General features: G+C 44.9%; 1 protein-coding gene across 1 annotated transcript in view; it reads right to left on the bottom strand.

Moving 5' to 3' along the window:
- Positions 1–24,417, bottom strand: part of ADAMTS9 (ADAM metallopeptidase with thrombospondin type 1 motif 9) — a 177,490-nt gene that overhangs the window by 148,820 nt on the left and 4,253 nt on the right. Inside the window, exon 3 of the mRNA XM_066350504.1 lies at positions 22,549–22,711. Within this exon, the coding sequence (XP_066206601.1) occupies positions 22,549–22,711 (163 nt within the window). The remainder of the gene's footprint in view (positions 1–22,548; positions 22,712–24,417) is intronic.

Genomic DNA, 24,417 nt, shown 5'->3' with positions numbered 1-24,417 from the left:
TGGTTGCAATGGAGCAATGCCCCAGATGGGCAGAGCATCGCCCCCTGGTGGGCTTGCCGGGTGGATCCCGGTCGGGCGCATGTGGGAGTCTGTCTCTCTGCCTCTTCACTTCTCACTTCAGGAAAATACATACACACACACACACACACACACACACACAAAAGATTCAGACATTCACTATGACTTCAAATATAAACATTTTAACAGAGAATTGAAAAAACTAATACCTTTATACCTACTCAGCTCTCTTGCCTCTGAGCAGAGAATAATCACTACCAAGTGATACACACTGTTAGGATAAAAAGAAAGCCATTCACATTTCTCTTCAATGACCTTTTAGCATACTGAAATTAGGGCTAATGCTTCAAATTCACAATGTCATTTGCTAATAGTTTTTTCAGAATGGGCTGCATAATAATATGTCATCCTTGTGGAAAGCACAGTACAAATTCAAATTGTGTGTGTGTGTGTGTGTGTGTGTGTATTTTGTATTTTTATGAAGTTGGAAACAGGGAGGCAGTCAGACAGACTCCCGCATGCGCCCAACCGGGATCCATCCGGCATGCCTACCAGGCGGTGATGCTCTGCCCATCTGGGGCGTTGCTCTGTTGCAACCAGAGCCATTCTAGCACCTGGGGCAGAGGTCATGGAGCCATCCTCAGCGCCTGGGCCAACTCTGCTCCAATGGAGCCTTGGCTGCGGGAGGGGAAGATAGAGAGAGAGAGAGAGGAAGGAGAGGGGGAGGGGTGGAGAACAGATGGGCGCTTCTCCTGTGTGCCCTGGCCAGGAATTGAACCCGGGACTCCTGCATGCCAGGCCGACGCTCTACCACTGAGCCAACCGACCAGGGCTTGTATGTATATATTTTTATCTTCCTTTTCTACACATTTAAAATTTTTTTTCTTAAGTGAGAAGCAGGGAGGCAGAGAGGCAGACTCCCGCATGCTCCCCGACCGAGATCCACCCTGCAAGCACCCTACCGGGTGATGCTCTGCCCATTAGGGGCTGTTGCTCTGTTGCTAAGCAACCAAGCTACCTTAGCACCTGAGGCAAGGCCATGGAGTCACCCTTAGCACCCAGGGTAACTTGCTCCAACTGAGCCATGGCTGCAAGAGGAGAAGAAAGAGATAGAAAGAGAACCAAGAGAGGAAGAGGTGGAGAAGCAGATGGGCACTTCTCCTATGTGCCCTGACTAAAATCAAACCCAGGACATCCAAACGCTGGGCCAACACTCTACCACTGAGCCAACCGGCCTGGGTGACTACACCATTTTCATCCCTCTTCTTGAAGTTCAAATGTGCCACTCAGAAATAGGTAATCTTTTTTATGGTTCTCTTCTTTAAGAATTTCTTACAGTTAATCATCTTTCTTTATTAAATACATTATAAGGAACCTGACCTAGTTCATACCTTAAAATAGCAAGTTGAACCAAAGAAGATATACAGATAGCAAATCAGCATATAAAATGTGCTCCACATCATATGTCATAAAGGACATACAGGTTAAAATGACAAGATACCACTACACACTGATTAGACTGGCCAAAATTCAGAACAAGTGCTTAAAAGGATGTGAAGCAACAAGAAATGGTCATTCCTTTATTGCTCGTGGGAATGCAAAATGGTGCAGCCACTTTGGAAGTTAGGTGTTCCTTATAAAGGTAGATACATTCTGAATGTATAACCCAGCAACTATGCTTCCTGGTATTTACTCAAAAAAGCTAAAAATTTATGCCCACTAAAAACCTGCACATAGATGTTTATGGTAGCTTTATTCATAATTGCTAAAAGTTGGAAACAACCAAAATGTCCCTCAGTAGGTGAATAGAAAAATAAACAGATACATCCAGACAATGGAATACTATTCAGCACTAAAAATAAATGAGTTATCAAGCCATGAAAAGGTCTGGAGAAAACTTAAATGCATTTACTAAGCAAAGGAAGCCAGTCTGAAAAGGCTGCATATTATAGAATTCCAATCGTGTGACGTTCTGGAAGAGGCAAAACTATGGACGTAGTAAAAGATCAGTGATTGGCAGGGTCTGGATCTAGGGAGGGATGTATAGTAATAGCATTCAGAGGATTTTTAGGGCACTGAAAATACTCTGTATGATACCGTAATGATGGATGCATGTCATTAAACATTTGTCCAATTCCATAGAACATGACACCAAGAGGAAATTGTAGGTAAATTATGGACTTAGGGTGATTATCAAGCATCAATGTAGGTCCAGGAGTTGTAACAACTGCATCCCCCTGGTGAAGAATGTTGAAGGCAGGGGAAGCTGTACATGTATGAGGACAGGGGATTTATGGAAAATTTCTGGACCTTCGTCTCAATGTTTCTGTGACCCTACAACTGCTCTAAAACACAAGAATTAAAAAAATAATGTGAGCCTGACCAGGCAGTGGCACAGTGGATAGAGTGTTGGCCTGAGATGCAGAGGACCCAGGTTCGAAACCCTGAGGTGTCCGGCTTGAGCGCGGGCTCACCAGCTTGAGCGCAGGTCACTGGCTTGAGCGTGGGATCATCATAGACATGACCCCATGGTCGCTGGCTTGGGCCTAAAGGTCACTGGCTTGAAGCCCAAGGTCACTGACTTGAATCCAAGGTCACTGGCTCTGCTGGAGCCCTCCCCCCTCCATCAAGGCACATATGAGAGAGCAATGAATGAACAACTAAGGAGCTGCAACGAAGAATTGATGCTTCTCAACTCTCTCCCGTCCAGTCTCTCCCTATCTGTTCTTCTCTGTTTCTCTGTGTCTCTCTTGCTAAAAACAGAAAACAAAAAAACAAACATGTGATACCTCTGAAAATCAAATGCACAGTTGCATTATTTTGCAATCTGAACCCTCGCATGTGCATGTAAACAAAAGTTAGCCCTGTTAAAAAGCTGTAACTGGCAGTCATGTGCTTCCTAATGACAAGTCGCAGGCACTACAGTTGTTACATTTCTTTCTAAGAATGTGTTTTGGCCCTGATGACTCTGAGGGTTGGCCCTGATGACTCTGAGGGAGAAGTGATGATGTTTACACCACCACAAACAGCCAGTGCTCTAAGATCCCCTACTCTACAGGGAGCAAGCTGCAAGTTCTGTTTTACCTTGTCAAGTAAGTGCCTCTCCTCACCCTCCTTTCTCCTGTGGTAAAGGTGAGTAAAAATAAGCCCCGTCATGGAGCTACTCTGAGAAGCAGTGGGAGACCATGCGTGTCAAGTGTCTATCACGTAGGGAGAAACAAATGATGACTATAATTTTTCCTATGTTAGTAGTCATAAAGTTATAAAGTAAGTTAGCACTAAAAGAAGCTACTTATGGCAGAGGGACTAACCATTTAAAACAATGTTCTGGCTTATAATAACAATTTCAAAAAGAGAAGTTGTTTATGACCTAAAATGATCTTTTCTAAGTCCCAGTCTCCTGACCTCTCAGATGGGCATAAAAATGATCTACTTCCTTTTTAATGCTATTTTGAGAATTATAATGAGAAAGTATATAGAATACCCCTTATAAATTATAAATTGACTTTAAAATTACTTCTTGAGCAGCCATTTTTGTAAAAGGCACATAGCTAGATAAATCAAACAAAACAAGCAACAACAAAACAAGAATAACACTTGGGGCAATCTTTAAGAAGAAACTATTATAAAAATTTAAGATGGTATCATTATTTAAAAACCTCATAGCCCCAAACTTTAACATTGCTTACTTATTGGTAAAGACGTTTTCAATGAGCTTCCCTTTCACACTGCCACGCAAGAAAATGCATATTACATTACTGTCACTGAATAACTGGCATCGTTTTAGAAAATAACAACTGGGCCTTGCTTATTCAGCAGTTACTCACTGAGTGTTTCCTGTAAGGTAGTCAGCAATGGGGGAAGGTCATGTGAGACACCAGACCTGGGAACTTTGGCTAGAACCGCCCACATCCAGGCGTGCCAAAAGAAACTTCCCAGGAGTCCCTTGGAAAAGAGCAACCGTCTGCCAGCCAGTGAGATTTCACCATGTCATATTAGCTCGACCACCCTAGAAACCCTTTAAATATCTCTCACATGGATCATCCCATGCAACTTCCCTGGCCTCTGTCCCCGGGACCAGGGAACCTCATCGGGTGGGATGCACTGTACTCAATAAAGCTTTTGCTTATCCACACTTCGCGGCTACACCTCTTCCTTCTTCCTCAGGAAAAATACCTTACATTTGGTGCCGAAACCCGGAGGAGTCAGAAGTCCGCAAGGACCGCTCCTCTCCCCTTCCCCTCCAAGAAAGAACCAGGACTTCTGACCTTCCACCCACTTTGGCACACGGTGTGGGAAGTCCCCTGCCTCCAGCCTCCCCTCAGTTCTTTCTGCAGCTGTGTCAGGAACCTCTTTCTGTTCCATTCCAAGTGCGTGTGTGTCCGTGGAGACGTCCTGAGCACATTCACTTTACCTTATCCGTCTGGTGGCCAGAGCTTGAGTTGCAGGACGCCAATGCTCACCTCTGAGCACTCCGAGGACTGAGGGCGGCCATGGGGGCACAGGAATCTAAACCTAATCCAAAAACACTCCTGGAGTTCCTTATCCGGAATCTCTCCCTCCCTCTCCCTCCCTAAAGAAGAAGAAACTGTTTTTCTCCGCTGTGGCCAGGACACAGAACCCACTGGATAATCAGACCAGGTAGCCTCCTGAAGGGACTTTCGGTTTTAACACTCTCACCAATTTAACTATCGCCAAAGAACTGGGAACTGGTTGGAGATTCCTTACATTCAGGGCTTCTAGTTATTTGCGCTCCCGTCCTAACTTCTGTGCCGCCTGTTCTACACACAGGCCCTTTCTGGCCAGAGAAACCTCACCTAAACCCTTAGCTCTTAATATTTCGTCATTTGCCCGACCCCCAACTCTCTACCCCTCCTGCCTGACACCTGGGGCGCCCCTCTCTCTGGACCCCTCTCTGGTCTGCAGACCTCTTTCGCTCAGGTCTCTTTCTTCCAAGAGCCCCCTCCCCTCCCTTCACTGGATCCTGTTTCTCATTCACCTGCAAATACCATTCTCTTTCTCCTCCCCTGCCGGTCAGAGGCCCCACCCTTCTCCACTGTGTTCTTAAGCCCCTCCTCCGTCAAGTCACCCTCTGCCAGCCATTGGCCCTGTCCTGCCTCTGGCTCCAGTGTTTCTGGCAGGATCTGGGTGCCAGGCTCCCCAGGATCTCCTCTCCTCTTATTCTCAACCCCCAAACCCCTATCCGAGGCCTGTGAACATGGCATTTAAAGTTTTTAATGGTCCGAACTAGTAGGAACAGGCCAACGCTGTTCGCCAGGCCCACATGCAGCAGAAGGTAACTCTCCAAACCCAGGCTCTTGTGGCAGCCCTGAGGCCAGCAGAGCAACAGGGGCAAGGCACAGGAAGTGCTCGACCCAAGTCCAAGCCACAAAGAGAAATGCCCACCAGGAGTTTGCTTTAAGTGTGGCAAGCAGGACCACTGGTCCCGGCAGGGCCCCTGCCCGCAGCTGTCCAGTGAGCCCTGCCCTGACTGCAAGCAGCCCGGTCACTGGCGGAGTGATTGCCCCTTTGGGCAGCAGGCTCATCCTCAGCACCTCTATGTGGAGGACGAGCCACTCAGATGGAAGGCCAATCCAGCCAGATGGGCCCACCACTCGAACTCCTAGACGTCATGAATGACTGCCACGGCCTGGACTTGGAGAACCCGAGTTCAGGAACGGGTTCTGCTGCAGGAACAGGTAAGTCCATCTCATTTCTTGTGGACACGGGAGCTACCTTCTCTGTTTTGCCATCACACTCTGGACCTCTAGTTCTCTCACAGGTCTCGGTTATGGGAGTGGATGGGACCCCTTCCTTTCCCCTTCTTACGCCACTCCTGCCATACAGTATTGCCTCAAGTTTGCTGGCCCCTACCCATCTCCAGCTCACCAAAAGGCTGGACCCTGCAGATCCCCCATTACTCCTTTTTTTAAAAAAAAAATCCTTACAGGACCACATCCGCAAAGTTTCTCCAGTCACGGTCTAACAGATGTTCCTCCTGACTCCCCTCAAAGCCACTACTTTCCAATCTCCCCTCCCCACGATGCCCCTAAGCAGCAGGAAGTAGCTAGATGAAGCGACGCCCCTAATTAACACAAAATATCGGAATGTAGGGTGGTCAGCAATGGGGGAAGGTCACGTGAGACACCAGACCCAGGAACTTTGGCTGGAACCGCCCATATCCATGCACGCCAAAAGAAACTTCCCAGGAGTCCCTTGGAAAAGAGCGACCATCTGCCACCCAGTGAGGTTTCACCACGTCATATTAGCTCAACCACCCTAGAGACCCTTTAAATAACCCCCACGCGGGTCACCCCATGAGAATTCCCTGGCCTCTGTCCCGGGGACCAGGGAACATTGCCGGGTGGGATGCGCTGTACGCAATAAAGCCTTTTATCATTCCACACTTCATAGCTCCGGCCCCTTCCTTCTTCCTCGGCGGGGAAAAATACCTTACATTTCCCACCAACAGGCGTTGGATTAAGATTTGCATGCTAACATTAACAGCTGAGAAGTTAATTATTGCCCTCTGTTTTTACAAGATTTAACAAAATTTAACTGAACTTCCTAAGACATTACTCCACTTGCGACCTCCGTGTGTTTGCCAGCAGGGCAATCGCAGCCAGGGCCCACAGGGAAGACAGGTGCAAGTCCCCTGCTGCTCCACCACGCTCGACAGACAGGAGGACAGCATTAGCCTTGTATCTGGACTTCCGGGGACTGGCCCTGCCTCACAGTTTGGTCTTTTCTGCCTCTAGCTGCCCTTTCTGCCTCTAAGCTTCAGTTTTGGCATCTGTGCATGCCAGCGCACACCTCAGAGGTTCCCTGTGACGATGGAAAGGGACAGCACATAACCCCCCAGGGCTGTGTGTGACGCACAGGGAGGAGCCATTAAATATTTCACATGATAACAATTTCTAGTTGTTACTGTTTCACTGGTAGTGTGCAGAATATCCTCTCTTCACAAATATATGTTGATATTAGGGTTTCTCAAACAAAACAGTTTTATTTTATGAGGAACCTTCTACAGGAAAGGAGAGTGAGAAGTAAGAATGGAAGAGAGAAGGAAGGAGGGAGAGAGAAAGAGAAAGGAGGAAGGAGGAAGGAGGGCTGGAGGGAGGAAGGGAAGGAATTAAAGGCAGAAAAGGCCAGTCCAGTCCCTACTGAACTCTCAAGCCAGGTAAGAACACAGGAGGACTGATAGTGAGATGACACAGTCTGAGATGCAATTAGACGTAAGCAAATACAAATGCCTGCACCTCTCAGCGGGCTCCAAGGGCAGATGATCCACAGGAGCAAGAGTGGAAGCCAAGCCAGCTCCCTGTGTGCTGTGCTACGTTCAGTTACTCAGCGAAGCTGCAGGGCAGGGCAGGAGAAAGTCTGCTGGGATCAGTGCAAGGTGGAAAAACAAGCACAATGTGGGGGGAAAGGTAAAACAGAAAAACAAAAACAGCCATAAAACCATTGAGTGTCCTAATAATACAGAACAATCTGTTTCCAGACACTGGGTAGAAAAGGCACTGGTGGGGGTGGGGGTGGGGAGGAGCTGTTCTGTGTGTATAAAGCTTTGAAGGGCATGAATGAAAACTACCAAGGTTTAATTTGCTTAAAGGATCCTCAATCTGCTAGCTTTAAAAACAACAGCGAATCCCTGGATACTTACTAGATCGAGGCCCCAAACTCATCGCTCTCTGTGGGCTGTGTGTGTGTGTGTGTGTGTGTGTGTGTGTGTGAGATGCCCCTGTCTGGTAGTGCTCCATGCTCAGTACTGATGAAATGCATGTAAAAGGCAGTGGAGAAAGAGAGTATATTGTTAACCCTTCTTTTTGGCTGGCCAGAGCCTTTATGAACATTGTTTCCCTATGAGTGGTTTATGGAACTTTAGCCCCAGAATATTTCCAAAAACAAATCAAGTAGGTTTGCAAATCTACTTGACAGCATTCACGTCTGGGACCTCTTCCAGGCACGTTAGCATTTTAAGAGCTCTGAGAAGTCTTGCAGCAACAAAGCCAGTTTACACTGGTTTAACCATGCAACTGGGAAACTTACAGGATCTTGGCCAGTATGTGGGGCAGGTCATGGAGACAGAATCGTCCCGGGACATAGAACTAGATGAGTACTGACGGGCTTCTTCTCAGGGAAGGAGACAACCGAGAAGGTTCTTGCAGTTCAAGGGGCTGTGGTGGGAGGCAGGAGGCATGTTTGAGGGTCATCACACTACCTCCTAAGTGGTGGGGACCTCAGCCTTAGGTCGGCAAGCTGGTACACCGCCCCCCGCAGGCCCTGATGCGCCCCCACTCACCACCTGGCCGCTCCTTCCTCCAAAGGCAGTAAGAAAGACAGTGAGGACGGGTATGGCAACACTGGCTAACCACTGCTGAGGACTTTCCTCCACGCCAGGTGCCTCCTAGGCACTTCCTGCGGATACTCTGTTTATTCCTACTACTTTCATTTCATACATGAGGAAACTGAGGCACACTTGAAACAACTGGAGAAAATATTTAAAGAATATCTATTTGAAGTAGTATAAAATGCTGAACATATCCCAGCCTTTATTTTACTAAGAGATTGTTTGATTTTGCTATTAATACCCCGCAAAATACTCCTTGGGAAATGTTGGCTTTGACTCGTTATATCTCTCAGCAATAAGATGAGACAGGCCTTTCTGGCTGACAGAGTGCCAACTGCCCACAGCCACCCTGCACTATCCGTGGCCTGCTTTCTATGGCCCTTCTCAGGCCCCTTTGTGACTTGGAAGTTAAGAATGTTTAATAGCCATATTAAAAAAAAAGTAATAAGAAACAGGTGAAATTAATTTTAATAATACACTTCTCTATTTAACCCAAAATAGCTAACATATTGTCATTTCAACATGTGGCACTGGCCACATTTCAAGGACTCAGGAGCCACATGGAGCTACTGGTTGCTCTACAGGACAGTGCATTTCAGGCATTAAGTGTTTGCCAAGTGAATATTAGAGGCAGTATGATATGCTGGGTAAGAGTTTGGGCCTGGCAGTCAGAGAGACCTGTATTCCAATCCTGACCTTAGCAAGTCACCTAAGCCCTCTATGCCTGCTTCCTCAACTGTAAAATGGGATACCTACGGTTCCTCCTTAGGGGGGGGGGGGTGAAATGCCTTAATAGGCATGAGGTCTGACCCAGGACTTGGGGCACAGTAGGCGCTCCAGGGTGCTGGCTATGCTGACTCATTCCACAGGGCGAGCACCCTTTGGAGGCTGCTGGAACGAAGTGGCTCCAGGGCTGCCTGCTATCTGACAGCAGCTCCTGGGTGGCCCTGTGGCTGAGCAGATGCCTGTGGTAGGTCTAGGTATCACTCTCTTATCAGAGATTAAAGCGCAGTTGGGCAGGATCTCTCTAAAAGGCTCCTAAGCAGCTCCTGGAGAGCATATTCCTGCCTCCCACATTCCTCTGATACCCAAGGCGCCCAGCTCCCACAGAACTGAGGACCAGTGTGTGCACCGCAGCTCCCAGTGCAAACCCCTTCCCGTCCTGATGGCCACGTCCAGAGACCATGGCAGGGAGAGGCTGCAGCAGTGCCCTGGACTCGGACGGCACCGCAGCTCCCAGTGCAAACCCCTTCCCGTCCTGATGGCCACGTCCAGAGACCATGGCAGGGAGAGGCTGCAGCAGCGCCCTGGACTCGGACGGCACCGCAGCTCCCAGTGCAAACCCCTTCCCGTCCTGATGGCCACGTCCAGAGACCATGGCAGGGAGAGGCTGCAGCAGCGCCCTGGACTCGGACGGCACCGCAGCTCCCAGTGCAAACCCCTTCCCGTCCTGATGGCCACGTCCAGAGACCATGGCAGGGAGAGGCTGCAGCAGCGCCCTGGACTCGGACGGCACCGCAGCTCTCAGTGCAAACCCCTTCCCGTCCTGACGGCCATGTCCAGAGACCATGGCAGGGAGAGGCTGCAGCAGCACCCTGGACTCCAACGGCCCTGGGCCTCAGCAGGGGCCCTCTCAACCACAGGCACTTTCCTGCAACACCTCGCCCAGCTCAGATATTTAGTTGCTGAAAATTCAGCTCTGGCTGTGACAACTTAATTCTTTAAGTGAATTAAAAGCCTAACATCTTTCTCTATAGCTTTAAGATAACTTAAATGATCTCACTGATTTCTTCTTACCTGTTCTTACACTTCGATCCAGTGGCACTTTCAACACCTCACCTGAGTCACACTTTGAATGTCACAGACAGCTTTTCCACGACTTGCAGCCGGAAGGAACATAGGACAGGCAAGCAGGAGGCCTGTGTTCAGGGTCCACTTTGCCATTCACTCTGGTTCCAAGATTATTAATCCCTTCAAAATTCTGAGCCTCTATCCTCTTACCCATGGAGACAAATTAGAATAGACATTCTCTCTTAAACCCTCTCCAGTATTAAAAATGTATGAGTTCTTTTATTTTATAAGAAAAAAGGGGATAATGCTGAAAAATGAAGTCCTGATATTCAAAAGGAACAAAACCCAACATTCTCTTCCCTTGGCCACTGTGACTCTTTAGAGGGTACAGAAGAAATAACCCAACAGGAGACAGCATGGGTGGCAGGAGACAGAGTACCTCAATCCAGAAACCAATACAAAAATGTGCACTGCATCTGATGTTCAGAAACATCCAGGGAGACACAATGCACTCACCTCCGCTACTTATAGGGAAGTCTGCATTTTGGACCTGCTAAAACAGCTAACAGTTTCTGAAAACCACTTCTTTCTAATCAGGCTTGTTACATTGAAATAGCAGCAAGTGTGAGGATTAGGAAATGTTTGGAAAAACTCTTGTATTGCACACAATAGGGATTTTGGGAAATGGGGTCCTCTTCCTGCAGTAGCCTGTGGTTACACAGGGCTGAATGTCACATCAGTAACACTTCTATGTCTCACTATCCTCTGGCTTTTTCTTCCTCTCCTGTGTGCTACGTGGGAAGGAATACTGTTCTTTCGTAGGTATCCAAAGCTTCCTTTGTAACTGTGTCACTTATGAGTCAAGAGAACACATTCCCATCATAAAGTACGCTGGCTTGAAATAGAAAGTTTTCTCTGTATAGTCCTTAGAAATAAAAACAACAATAGCATGGCTCTTCTGTTGACACAGACACTGGCTTTGAAGAACAAATCCTCAGTCTGTCTTTTCTAGGCCCTCTCTCTTCACTGTGTCTTGAACAAACTCCATACTGCACGCTGCACTGTGCTTCCTGACGTGTAGCTCTGCGGCAGCATGACGTCTGTGGTACACGAAAGATTTTCAATAAAACAAGGAAGCTATGTACGCCGTAAGTGTCTCCAAATGAAGACAATGAACTAAAGATACACGAATGACAACTAAGCACAAGAAGAGATGCTTAGTCACTATGGAAATGCAAATTTAAACTATGACGAGATACCACTAGGTACCTATTAGATAGCTAAAAGTAAAAAACAAAAACAAAGTACCAGCAATAACAAATGCTAGCGAGGATACAGTAAAAATAAAGCCTTGAGACCCTGCTGGTGGGACTGCAAAATGGTACAGCCGCTTTGAAAAATAGATGGCAGTATCTCATAAAGTCAAACATACTCTTACCTATAACCCAGCAATCTACAGCCTAAGTGTTGACCCAATGAAATGAAAACTGATGTTCACCCCATGAACATAAATATGCAGATGTTTATAGTGGTTTCCTTTTTAATTGTAAAAACGCTGTTCTTCCACTTGGTGACATATGAACTGTGGTACACCAGTGCACGGACCACTGCTCGCAATAAAACAAGATGGATTACTGATACAGGCAAGACCTGGATGAACTTCAAACACACTACATTTAGTGATTCTATTTATATGACATCCTGGAAAAGGCTGCTAAACTGTAGAAACAGAAAATAGAGCTGGCTACAAAAGACAAGGAATTCTTCTGTATCTTGACTGTGATGACAATTACATTATTGTACCTATTTGCTAAAACTTAAAAAACTGTACACTATAGAGGATGACTGTTACTGAAGTCAATTATATCTTTATAGAAACGCGAAAAGAAAACATTAGGAAATAAAAAGATTTCTAAAAAAAATAAACTCTGAACTGAGAAATGCTGAGGCCAAGCACGTCAACTTGAAGGTTTTCCACACAGCCCAGGCCAACAGCCCTTTCCGCACACCCCACTCAAACTCCAAGGTCATATGAGATGGGAATCGAGGAAAAGGAAGCATTTTGCCAACATCTGCCCTCCGTTTGATTTCATCCATTCTCAGAGCCCACTGCCCACATGTACACACACCATCATCAAATCCTCCTTTTCCTCATGCTCTTTTCGCGATACCTAGAATGCTTATTTATTAGTGATTTTCAGTTCTACGAATATCCACGCAGATGTCTGGCCCAGACAGAAGCAAACATTAGTCACTCATAAAAAGCTATAATAGTGATTCTGTCTGCAACAATCTAATTATTATTAAAAAAAAAAACACCTAACTTGGATGGATACAAAGTTTAAAAATTTAAACTTAATTGCATGGTAAAAGCCCTTTATTAAATGAGTGGGTTTATTCTCTCAGATGAAGAGCACCAAGAGATTCTATAACATCTTACTTCAAAAAGACAGCTCCCTTAGATGAAGGGTTTGAGGGCCCTCAGATTGACCCTGGACACCCCCGACCCAGCCCTCTGCCCCAGTCTCTGCCGTTTCTTACACCCTCCTTTCTAGGGAATGTGCATCTTCACCTACTTCGTGGGTTCCTGGGAAGATGAACAAATTGGCAAGTATCTGGGTGACCCTTTTCCTTAGCAGACAATGGGTTTCTGAAGCAGTGACATGAACAACCAAAATCTGATGACAGGTGACAGAGAAAGGCCCTGGTTTCGGAGCAGGTGAAGCAGGCAAGCAGGTCCCATACCACGAGTCCTGATTTCAGGTCCTTACCTGACTTCCACTTCCCATCCCCAACTGCAAACTGTTTCTTCTGAGCTTTAAAACACAGACAAGTGAAATCCTTGAATGGTAGATAAGGGCAGCTTAGTAAATACTATAAAGTAAAGATCTTTCCACTTGGAAGATAAAAAAAAAAGAAGCACTATCAAGGTACTCCAGACAAAGGTTCAAAAATCACCCAGTCACACCATCCTCTGTATTTGATTAAATTATTCTACTAAGTGGCTTGTTCCCGAAGAAGCTGTGTTCTTGGTACCTGCGCTGGCTATGGGGCCTGACTCTGCTCTTTCAAACTGTTATAAATGCAGCCTAACCTTATGATGATAACTATGAATCAAAGACTAGAAGTTGAAAGGAAAAAAAGGGCCATGAGGAGCAAAACTAAACCTAAAGTAAAAAGCTATTTTAACACCAATAATCACAACAAGTGAAGTTACTTAACCGACATAACCAGTTGCAATGTGTGGACCTTGATTAGGTCACAATCTAAGCAAAAGGACTATAAAAAGGCATTTTAGGAACTAGAATTCTTTTCTCTCTCTCTCTCTCTCTCTGTGTGTGTGTGAAAGAGAGAAAGAGGAAGGGAGAGAGATAAGAAGCATCAATTCAGAGTTGCATCACTTTAGTTGTTCACTGATTGCTTCTCATACCATGCCTTGACCAGGGTGCTCCAGCTGAGCCAGTGACCCCTTGCTCAAGCCAGCGACCTTGGGCTCAAACCAGTAAACCTTGGGCTTCCAGCCAGCAACCTTTGAGCTCAAGTCAGAGATCATGGGATAATGTCAATGACCGCGTGTTCCATCTGCTGACCTGGTGCTCAAGCTGGTGAGCCTGGGCTCAAGCCTGCAACCTTGGGATTTTGAACTTGGGACCTTAGCATCCCAGGTCAACACAATATCCACTGTGCCACCATTGGCCAGGCAGAAAAATTTTAATGTAGGTACTATTTAGGTGATATGGAGAAAGTATTGTTGATTTTGCTCACCATCATAAATAATGTTACAGTTACACAAGAAAATACCTCCATTTTCCAGACAGGTATATTAAAAATATTCAGAGAGGAAATGTAATGATATCTGGGTTTTTTCAGTTTAAAATAGTTCAACAAAAAGGAAAACTAAGCAGCAAATGTGGAAGTTGTCATTGTTAAATGTAGATGGTACATTTATTTTACCATGGCCTCTACTTTTTAGAATGCTTTTTTAAAAATAAGATAAAAGGTAAAAAAAAAAAAAAAGATAAATCAATGAATAAATAAGAATGAATGAAAGAAGAAACCATTCTTATATTAGAATGGTTATCCTTTAATGACTTTGTTGGAATACTGCACCATAGATTCCAGTGTTAGAAAAAAAAGAACTATTTTTATATAAATTCCATAAAGAAAATAAAGCTGAGCAAATAAGCTCAAGAATTCAGTTATTTAAAACTGATTTTCTAATATTTTACAAAGGATTTTAGAGGTCATTGCTTACACTGACTATATAAAGTGTCTGAAAAATGTAAAAAAGAGAAAAAAGTATAAAGACTGATAAGGAACAAAAAGGGGCAAATGAAAGGAAACTAAGTCAAAACAATAAACCCCAGCCTGACCGAGTGGTGGCGCAGTGGGTAGAGCGTCAGACTGGGATGTGGAGGACCCAGGTTCGAGACCCTGAGGTCGCCAGCTTGAGTGCAGGCTCATCTGGTTTGAGCAAAAGCTCACCAGCTTGGACCCAAGGTCGCTGGCTTGAGCAAGGGGTTACTCCTGGGGTTGGGAACCTATGGCTCACGAGCCAGATGTGGCTCTTTTGATGTCTGCATCTGGCTCGCAGATAAACCTTTAATAAAAAAAATAATAACGTTAAAAATATAAAACACTCTCATGTATTACAATCCATTCATTTCCTACCACTCATGTTTATGGTTGTGGGTGGCTGGAGCCAATCACAGCTATCTTCCGGGACAACATCAAATTTTTATTAGATAATGCCTAACGTACATGGGTCGTTGTATGGCTCTCAAGGAATTACATTTTAAAATATGTGGTGTTCATGGCTCTCTCAGCCAAAAAGCTTCCCGACCCCTGGGTTACTCGGTCTGCTGTAGCCCCACGGTAAAGGCATATATGATAAAGTAATTAATGAACAATTAAAGTGCCACAACGAAAAACTGATGATTGATACTTTTCATCTCTCTGCATTCCTGTCTGTCCCTATCTGTCCCTCTCTCTGACTTTTGCTCTGTCTCTGTAAAAAACAAACAAACAAACAAACAAAAACAACAAATCCCAAATAGCAGAAACTATCTTTAAAGGTCAAGCCAGTGCTGGGTTGGCATGCCAACTGCTTCCTTGACACACTGTGAACAAGTTCACTGATGTTCAGTTGTCTCATCTGTAAAATGGGAGTGCCTGGCGCATCTCCCTCCCAGCGAGCTGCTCCTGGAGCAGGTGAGACAGCCCACTGTGTGCTCGCACACTGCCCAGTCTCGGGCTCCATGAATGTCGCCTGTCCTGTGTTCATGGGCTCAAAGGCTGAGGGGACAGGGTCGGAGGACATGAAGTGTGGGAAACAGAGGCAGGCTGGCTTCTCACAGAAATCACTAATTAGCCGACAACCACTGACCTGCTTGGGCCCAGACAGGACTATGAGGTCAGCCAAAGCTCTGGTTACTGCCGGGAACCCTCAAGCTGTCCCAGAATTGTTTACTCAAAGCCCCTCAGAGGTCTGCTCCTGAGCACCCTGTCTCACTCCACTTGGGCCCAGCTCTAAGGGCAGGCACTAATCTAATCAGCCGATCTATGCTAAATTATTAATGGCTTCCAGAGGTTAATCTGTAACAAGGATACACTCCAACAGAGGCAGCTGGAGACACAAGGCCTCTGTGAGTCACTCAAGTCTGGGTAGGAATTTGGGCACCCAGCAGTCCCCCCCAAATCAAATCAAATTCTAGAAAGGCATTTAAAAAGTCCTACTAGAAAAAGTAATTTGTGTGAAAACAATCGAATCAACAAAGGGATAGGCAAAAAAAATCCTCTAACTGACCAGGACAAATGGTATGATTCTGAGCTTTGTGGACCTTGGTAAATCAACTTTATGGACTTCTCTGTATCTCTGTTTTTCCAACTGCAAAAAGGGAGGCTGAGCCTGACCAGGTGGGGGCGCAGTGGATAGATGCGTCGGACTGGGATGCCGAGGACCCAGGTTCGAGACCACAAAGTCGCCAGCTTGAACGCGGGCTCATCTGGTTTGAGCAAAGCTCACCAGCTTGGACCCAAGGTCGTTGGCTCGAGCAAGGGGTTACTTGGTCGGCTGAAGGCTCGCGGTCAAGGCACATATGAGAAAGCAATCAATAAACAACTAAGGTGTCGCAACGCGCAATGAAAAACTAATGATTGATGGTTCTCATCTCTCCGTTCCTGTCTGTCTGTCCCTGTCTATCCCTCTCTCTGTCTCTGTAAAAAAAAAATAATAATAAAATAGGGAGGCTGCGGTAAGGATTAAAATTCGTAATCCATGTAAGGCACATGGAATAGGCCCTGGCCGGTTGGCTCAGTGGTAGAGCCGGAGTCCTGGGTTCGAATCCCGGCCAGGGCACACAGGAGAAGCGCCCATCTGCTTCTCCACCCCTCCCCCTCTCCTTCCTCTCTATCTCTCTCTTCCCCTCCCGCAGCCAAGGTTCCATTGGAGCAAAGTTTGCCCGGGCGCTGAGGATGGCTCTGTGGCCTCTGCCTCAGGGGCTAGAATGGCTCTGATTGCGGCAGAGCAACGCCCCAGATGGGCAGAGCATCACCCCCTGGTGGGCATGCCGGGTGGATCCCGGTCGGGCGCATGCGGGAGTCTGTCTGACTGCCTCTCCATTTCCAACCTCAGAAAAATTAAAAAAAAAAAAAAAAAAAAAAGATGTTTGGAAATCTTAAGTGAAAAAGATTTTCTAGAAGGCAGCTTCTTCCACCTGTGTTTTCTAGGTAATGTAGCCCACAGTGTAGCACATTGGAATTAGATCTGAGTTCACGTCAGCCTCACTTCCTACTCGCTGTGCAACTTTTGGCAAATTGCTCAGTCTTTCTGAGCTGTAATTTTCTCAACTGTGAGAAAGGATAATACCTACCTTGTTGTGTTGATGAACAGATTATATATGATAATGTATGTAACCTGCATAGCACAGGAACCCCATATACACATGAGTCCAGCAAATGATAACTTTAATTATTCATCTTATACTTTTCACCTTTTGATTTTATCCTGGGGAATCCAACCAAGAAGTGACAGCACATTCTAATGGGAGTGATGGTAGAGTCCTCAGTCCCCAATGGAGACTAAACCATGGTAAGCCCAAAGTCAGTCCAATAGACACAAGGTAATTTAACTGTGTTGAGTGGAACCGTCAGCTTTGACCAACCCCAGTGTTGCAAAGAAGTAGCTACAAAGCAGGACTTTTATCCATGTGATATTAAAACTATCTCATCCCCCTGACCCCCCCTCCCCCCCCCCCCAAAAAAAAAAAAAAAACGTAAAAGAAAAAGAAAAAGAAAAAGGAAGCCTGGAATCTTGGCTTGGCTGTTGGCCCTGGTGACAAGTGCTACGATAACTACATGCTACCCTCATTTCTTTTTAAACCACATTTTCTGATTATGAAGCTATTATAGAGTCAGGCAACATACAAAGGTAAAACTGCCTGTGCTCCTGCCAACTGGAAATAATCACTGTTAACATTTTCATGAACATTGCTTCAGTTTTTATTTACACACACATGCACCCCCTCCCACACACACACACTTATTTTTTTTAAATGAGACCATACCATATATACTGCCTGTTCACTTAATACACACATTTCTGTTTATTAATATACATCTATGCCATCATTTTTAATGGCTGCATAAGAATCCATCAAGTGCACACCTCATAAATTATTGATATGCCTACTACCGATGGGCACTTAGGCTGTTTCCAGCATTTTTCTATGATAAACACCACTGTGCTATGCATTCTCCCATACACACCTTTACAAAATTGTTCAATTATTTCCTTAGAAGTGGCATTGATGGGTCAGTAAGTATAAAATTCCTAAATGACTTAAGAAACAAAAGTCAGCTGGCCTTACTGAGAAAGGAGGTGAAAGAGGTATTTTAGTAACAGAAAAATACTCTTTTACACCCAGGCAAACAAAACAATCTTTTTCCTGTTGGCCCACTCCCCTGACCGTTCTCACACACCTACCAGAAAGCACATCTATCTCACTGATAAGAACAATTACATTCCCCTGTGCAAAATTCAGGGTCAAACAGTGTCTACATGAGAGAAGTAGGAGTCTCATCTGGAAATGCAATGTGAGGATGGGAAGAGTGGCTTACAAATGCAGCAGACTCTCCTGCATGGCTCGCATGGGCCTGCCACGTGGGCGGGCCCCTGGTGTGAGGCAAGCAGGTCACCTCAGTGAACTCTAGTGGGGACCCACTGTGTAGGGGACACTGTAGTCACAAGGGCACGCTATAGGAAAAAGAAAATTCCCCACACCCCTACTTGAATCCTGAGAAACTTATAAACAGGATGAAAGTCACAAACAAATGCAGATACTCAAGTGGCACAAACGCACACACATACAACCAATGAGGGCAAAACAGAGACGCCACAGGAAGGAGAGCCACAGGGCCAAGGGAAACTTGCCAGAAAGACAGTCTTCATAGGCTGTGGAGGTATAGTGGAAACAAGCCGACAGAAGGGGCTCTCACCTCTGACACTGGCTTACAAGTGACCTTGGACAAGGCCCATAAGCCCTTGTGACCAGGTTACCAAAAACTCTAAGTTTAATCACAGCAACCCATTTAACTTTGGCTTTTAGTATTTTGAATTTTCCTTCCCTCACAATAGTGTTTTAATTTCTACTTCCTAATCTTCATTAAAAAATAAAAATCTGGCCCTGGCCTGTTGGCCTTAGTGGTAAAGCGTCAGCGTGGCATATGGATGTCTGGGTTCAATTCCTGGCCAGGGCACACAGGAGAAGCAACCATCTGCTTCTCTACCCCTCCCCCTCTCCCTTCTCTCCCTCTCTCTCTCTCCCTCTCCCTCTCTCTCTCTCTCTCTTTTTTCTCCTCCCGCAGCCATGGCTTGGTTACAATAAGTTGGCCCTGGGTGCAGAGGATGTCTCTATGGCCTCACCTCAGGCACTAAAATAGCTTGGTTGCTGAGCAACAGCCCTAGATGGGCAGAGCATCGCCTGGTGGGTGGCTTGCTGAGTGGATCCCAGTCAGGGTACACATAGGAGTCTGTCTCTCTGCCTCCTGGCTTCTCACTTAAGAAAAATAAAAATTAAAAAATAAATAAATAAATAGTGGACTAGAGCTGACTACTAAGGTTTCCTCCAGTTCAAATATAATATTCTATCATCCTATGAGAAGACACAGAAAATAACGGAGAAAGCCAAGTCCAAGGGCAAAGCATGCAACGAGCCATGGATAGTAATTAGTACTTTAAATCCAACTTTAGCAGGGATTCTCCTGTTTAGAGGAGCTTCTGAACTGCTTGGAACACTCAACTAAACCTTCTGATTCTTGCTCCAGCTTTTTTGGCTGAGAGAGGGATTTGTTTGTTTGTTTCAAAAATCTGCATTTGTATGTGGCATTTAAGGGTACTTCTAAAATTTACTCTTGGTTACCAATCACTGCTCTTGGGGGGTAATCCCTGAAGGTCAATGGATTGATATTTACCAAGGGGATGTTTTCCTCTCAGGCCAGAGGGTCTTCCCCCATCCTCCACTTATTTTTACTCCCTGTGCCAAGGCTTCCTGGTTTCAGAAGTTTCCATGACCTGCTGGTCCATCCCTCTAATGCAGGCATCCCCCCTGAGGCCATTTATCCACCCCGCTGCACTTCCGGAAGGGGCACCTCTTTCATTGGTGGTCACTGAGAGGAGCACTGTATGTGGCGGCCCTCCAACGGTCTGAGGGACAGTGAACTGGCCCCTGTGTAAAAAGTTTGGGGACCCTGCTCTAATGGCTGCTGGTTAACTGTGCCGTATTCTGAGGTTCTTCCAACTATTCTGAGCTCCCTGCATCTGAACGGAGAAAGGGGTGCAGAGCAGCTGGAAAGGGGAAATCAGGTGGCCAAGTCCAGCAGCCACCTTTGGAAGACACAATCAAAGCTGCTGGGATGAAAGAAGGGCCCACCATACTGGTCACTGACAAGCCAAAATCAGAAGGAAAAACAGTTGATAGTGGTGATTTGGAATGTGGTACTTCCAGGCCCCAATACTAATAATGACCAGAACTCAAATAAACTTTTTTGAAAAAGGTATCTTCCACTGTCCTCAGTCTTCACCTGTTCAGATTTCCCTCCTCTTTGTGTTTTTAACAAGATTGAATAATGACTTGTCGTCTAGCCCAGGAAATCACATGTTCATTAATTTGGGCAACTGATAAAAAAATAAACCTTGAAGATACTTTGAATGATGTTACTATGTCTCCTCTCCCTCTTATACACACACACAACCTGAACAGAGAACACGAATCATGGGACAAGACAGGCAAACAGTGGTTCAATTATGGTCTAGTTGTAAATCTGCAAGTTGCTTCCTCTCTGAGAGCCTCAGCTCCTTTACCAGGTGCAGTGGCAGTTAGAATGCTGCCCATATGACAGGGTTGTGGAAAGATTGAGTGAAGGAGTGTAGACAAAGTGCTCTGTACAATGACAATAGAGAATAGAACCGTAATAAATGGTAGTTTTAAAAATATGTTGGTTTGCTATTTCACGGCAGAAGAATGTCACAAAGTGCCACTGTTCAATAAAATGATCAACAAAAATATCATTTGAGTATCTTTTGAACATATACTGGTAAGACAGAAAGGGAGGAATCATAGATTTCCTTTCTATCACAGGCTATATATGTGTGTGTACATAGATAGATGTACGTATATATATATTCACGCACACATATAAAATATGCACTTGCTAATTTTGATTTGGGAAGTCAAGAAGTAAATGTTGACATTCTTATTAGCATTGTCAACAAAATGTGATAAATGTCCTGTCAATGAACTTGCTCGGAGCTGGCACTCTTGGCATCAATCAAGCTGTTGTTACTACATAGTTTCTAAATACACCTATCACATTTTCCTACTCCCACCCCTTGGCTCTCCAGAGAGTCTAACAGACAGACTATTTCAGTTATAGTCTGCCTAGCTCTGTGGTAAGAACACAGCATTGGATGGGATAAAGCCAAAAGGCCTATAATGCTACATCATATGACGCTGCTCCCTGGCTACTTCAGGTTATAGAGAGCCAATGTTCTGTCATTAAAGGAGTCACTTTAGAAATAATAAATCCAGGAGAGAAGACAACACTACACTCTGTCACATTGGATGAACCCAGTGGTCAGCAAACTCATTAGTTAACAGAACCAAGTATCAACAGTACAACGATTAAAATTTCTTTTGAGAGCCAAATTTTTTAAACTTAAACTCTATAGGTAGGTACATTCCTTATCGAGGTAGCGCCCACACGTGGTATTTTGTGGAAGAGCCACATTCAAGGGGCCAAAGAGCTACATGTGGCTTGCGAACCGCATTTTGCCAATCACTGTGATACACATATGAGATGAAATGAACATTTGTGATTTCCTGGGCTAGACGACAAGTCATTATTCAATCTTTTTAAAAACACATATGATCATTTGGGAAATGTTTTAGGAAATTACTTGTTGGTCTTGAATTTGGTCTTATTTGGAGATGGCAGAAAGACCCTGAAAAGTTGTTTAATCCAAAAAAGCAATTTTTAAAATTAAAAAAATAAGGATAAAGTTTTAGAAACAGTAATTCCAGTAATTTTTTCAAAGTATATGAGCAAACATTCTAAAACAGAGGACCCAACTGAGAGATGATTTTTAATAATAAGCTATCATCAGAGAAAGTAACCAGGCTTCAAAGACAGTCAAGGGCTGCTTCAAGACTGCAGGGTGAGAAACACAAGCAAGCATAAAGCTTTCTAGGGTGCCCAGAATTATAGACACATCCTTGCAATGGCCAAAGATATCAGCATAAAGCCTCAACGAGCCTGGCCAGGATGGAAGGAAGTCTGCTGCGGCGCATGCGCCTCGGACAGGAACCCGACTGCAACCAGGGCTCCCAAACGCATATGTCACACAGCCACAGAGCACGAGCTAAACGGAGCTGACAAGAAAAAGTCTGAGAAAGACACAGACGTTTCCATGAGTTCCATCTGTAAGACTGTTTTGTAACCTGACATATTACAAACATAAATAGAAAACAAGAAACATAAGAACTGCTGACTGAAGATATGGCTATCATAGCATAAGACGTTACTAAAGCTTAATAAAAAACTTAGCAACTTCAACAAAAGACGCTGCTCTGCCCATGGTGGCCTTGGCATCACTGCTATCTGAGTTTGAATCCTGGCTTGTTACGTATTAGCTGTGCAACTTTTGACAAGTTAGCAAGACTCTCTTTAGCTTTCACATCTGTACAGTGGGAACACACTACCTCACCAGAAGATCAAATGTGACGCAGTGTGAGTGGTAGTGCTTTGTAGCCTATGAAGAGCTCCATCTTTGTAGCATGACAATGATCCCATCTGTCTAAACTAGGATGTCTGAGGACGCAAAAAACTAATACCTGAAGTGTCACACATGTGCCTTCCTGCAGAGGGTTCTCTCTGGGGGACACTGCGCCTGTAGATAATGTGGGGTTTGTTCTGTTCCTCTTCATCTTCTTGCTCATCAATGGACAGTAGAGGTTCAATAAAATAATCCGCATCGTGGGACCGGAATGTGCCCAGCTGCAAAGGAAGAGATGATACGTTGATTTAATAAACAATGAAATATTTCAAAGGTGCTGTTTTATCCTGTCCTTTGTCATGACAGCTGCTTAAACTGAAAATGCTGACACAATTGGAGAAGCAGTTTACTTTCATACTCGGCCGTGACAGTACCTTATCCTTCATTTGACTATACTTTATTGCACCTCTACCCAAATATCTATCTCTAAAAAATACTTCCTTGGTGCTCAAGTTCTAACCCAATATTCCCTTCTACAGGCTGCTGAGAGGGTGTTTTTCTGGGGGAAGACAGCCTGCAAACTTAGGGATGAGTGTAACCTCCAAGGGATAAGCTGACTGGTGGCAGCCTTATCAGCAATTCAAATTCAGGAAGCATATGTTGACCATAAGGCATGCAAAGTGATGCCACCTGTCACACCAGCACAAGTCTCTCACCAGCCCTTCCCTTTGCAACAGGGAATAACAAGGTACAAGGCTTTGGAGTCAGGCTGCCCTAGGTTCCAGTCTCTGCACCACCATTTACCCTCCCGCCTTGGATAAGTTCTTTAATGCTAAGCTTCAGCTTCCTTGTTGTCAATTAGGGATAAAAATACTTACTACAAAGGGCCATCCTGCAGATTAAATGAGATAATGCATTTAAAGAGCTTTGCAAAGTGACACCTTGTAAGGGCTTAAAATGCTTTAGTGGCTTTTTGTGTTGTGGTGTTAGCATCTAACCACCAGAATACAATTTATATTTCCCAATCATTCTTGCCAAGCACCTTGAAAGGAATTGTTTTCTTCTCCTTCCCACATACCAACAAGTTTTGATGATGCCTCAAGGCTGAACCACCCAAACCAAACATTACAAGAGCACTAAAAAGTGCCTCATGCCATGCAATGTTTAAGTGGAGAAATCAAGCCTTTCTCTCATCCTCAGTTGTTCCTTTCCTGAACTGGAAATAATAAAAAAAAAGAAAATAAAAGAATAAAGAAAAGCAGAGGCCCTCTACCTTCTTCTGGACACAAGGGAAATGACTGTCCTTAAAGATCATTTAGCATCATTCAGAAGTTTGTTAGCAATTTGAATAATAATCATGCTCCACCCCAAATCTGTTCTACTGAATCAAAATCTCAGGGTAGGGCCCAGGAATTGGAATTTTAATGAGCACTCCATGGTATTCTTATTCATGATAAAGTTTGTGAAGCATTATGCCAAGACAAGGGTTCCCAAAGCCAGCTAAGTATCAAAATTGCCTGGGAAGATTTTTTTTTAAATTCAGATTTGGGGCATTGTCGCTTACCTGCAAATTTGGGATTTCCAGGGGTAAGGTCTAAATCTATAGCTTTAAAAAAGTTCTCCACATGATTCATTGGCTCAATGAGGGCACAGCTCTGGTGTGGTCAGACTAAGCAACAGAACAGCTGGTTTCCTGAGAAGTGATTTAACATATTTATTTTCACCCAGACAGCTCTGTCTATCTTCAACACATACTTCTGATGTTCTCTGAACAAGGCACAGGATATGTACGATAATATGTAAAACGCACCTGAGACAAGCCACACACACTGGAAAGAACCTGGGAGTTCATCTGGGGAGGATCTGGCACCTCTGGTAAAAAGGGAAACTGAGGCCCAGAGGGAGGAAGTGACTTGTCCAAAGTTCCCCTTGGGTGGCACAGAATCAACTGAACAGTACCAGTGCTGAATCCAGAACTCAGTTATCC

Source organism: Saccopteryx leptura, chromosome 10 (assembly GCF_036850995.1).
Source record: "Saccopteryx leptura isolate mSacLep1 chromosome 10, mSacLep1_pri_phased_curated, whole genome shotgun sequence".
NCBI lineage: Eukaryota > Metazoa > Chordata > Mammalia > Chiroptera > Emballonuridae > Saccopteryx > Saccopteryx leptura.
Note: the sequence above shows the minus strand (reverse complement) of the source record. Positions and strands in the feature narration are given on the sequence as shown.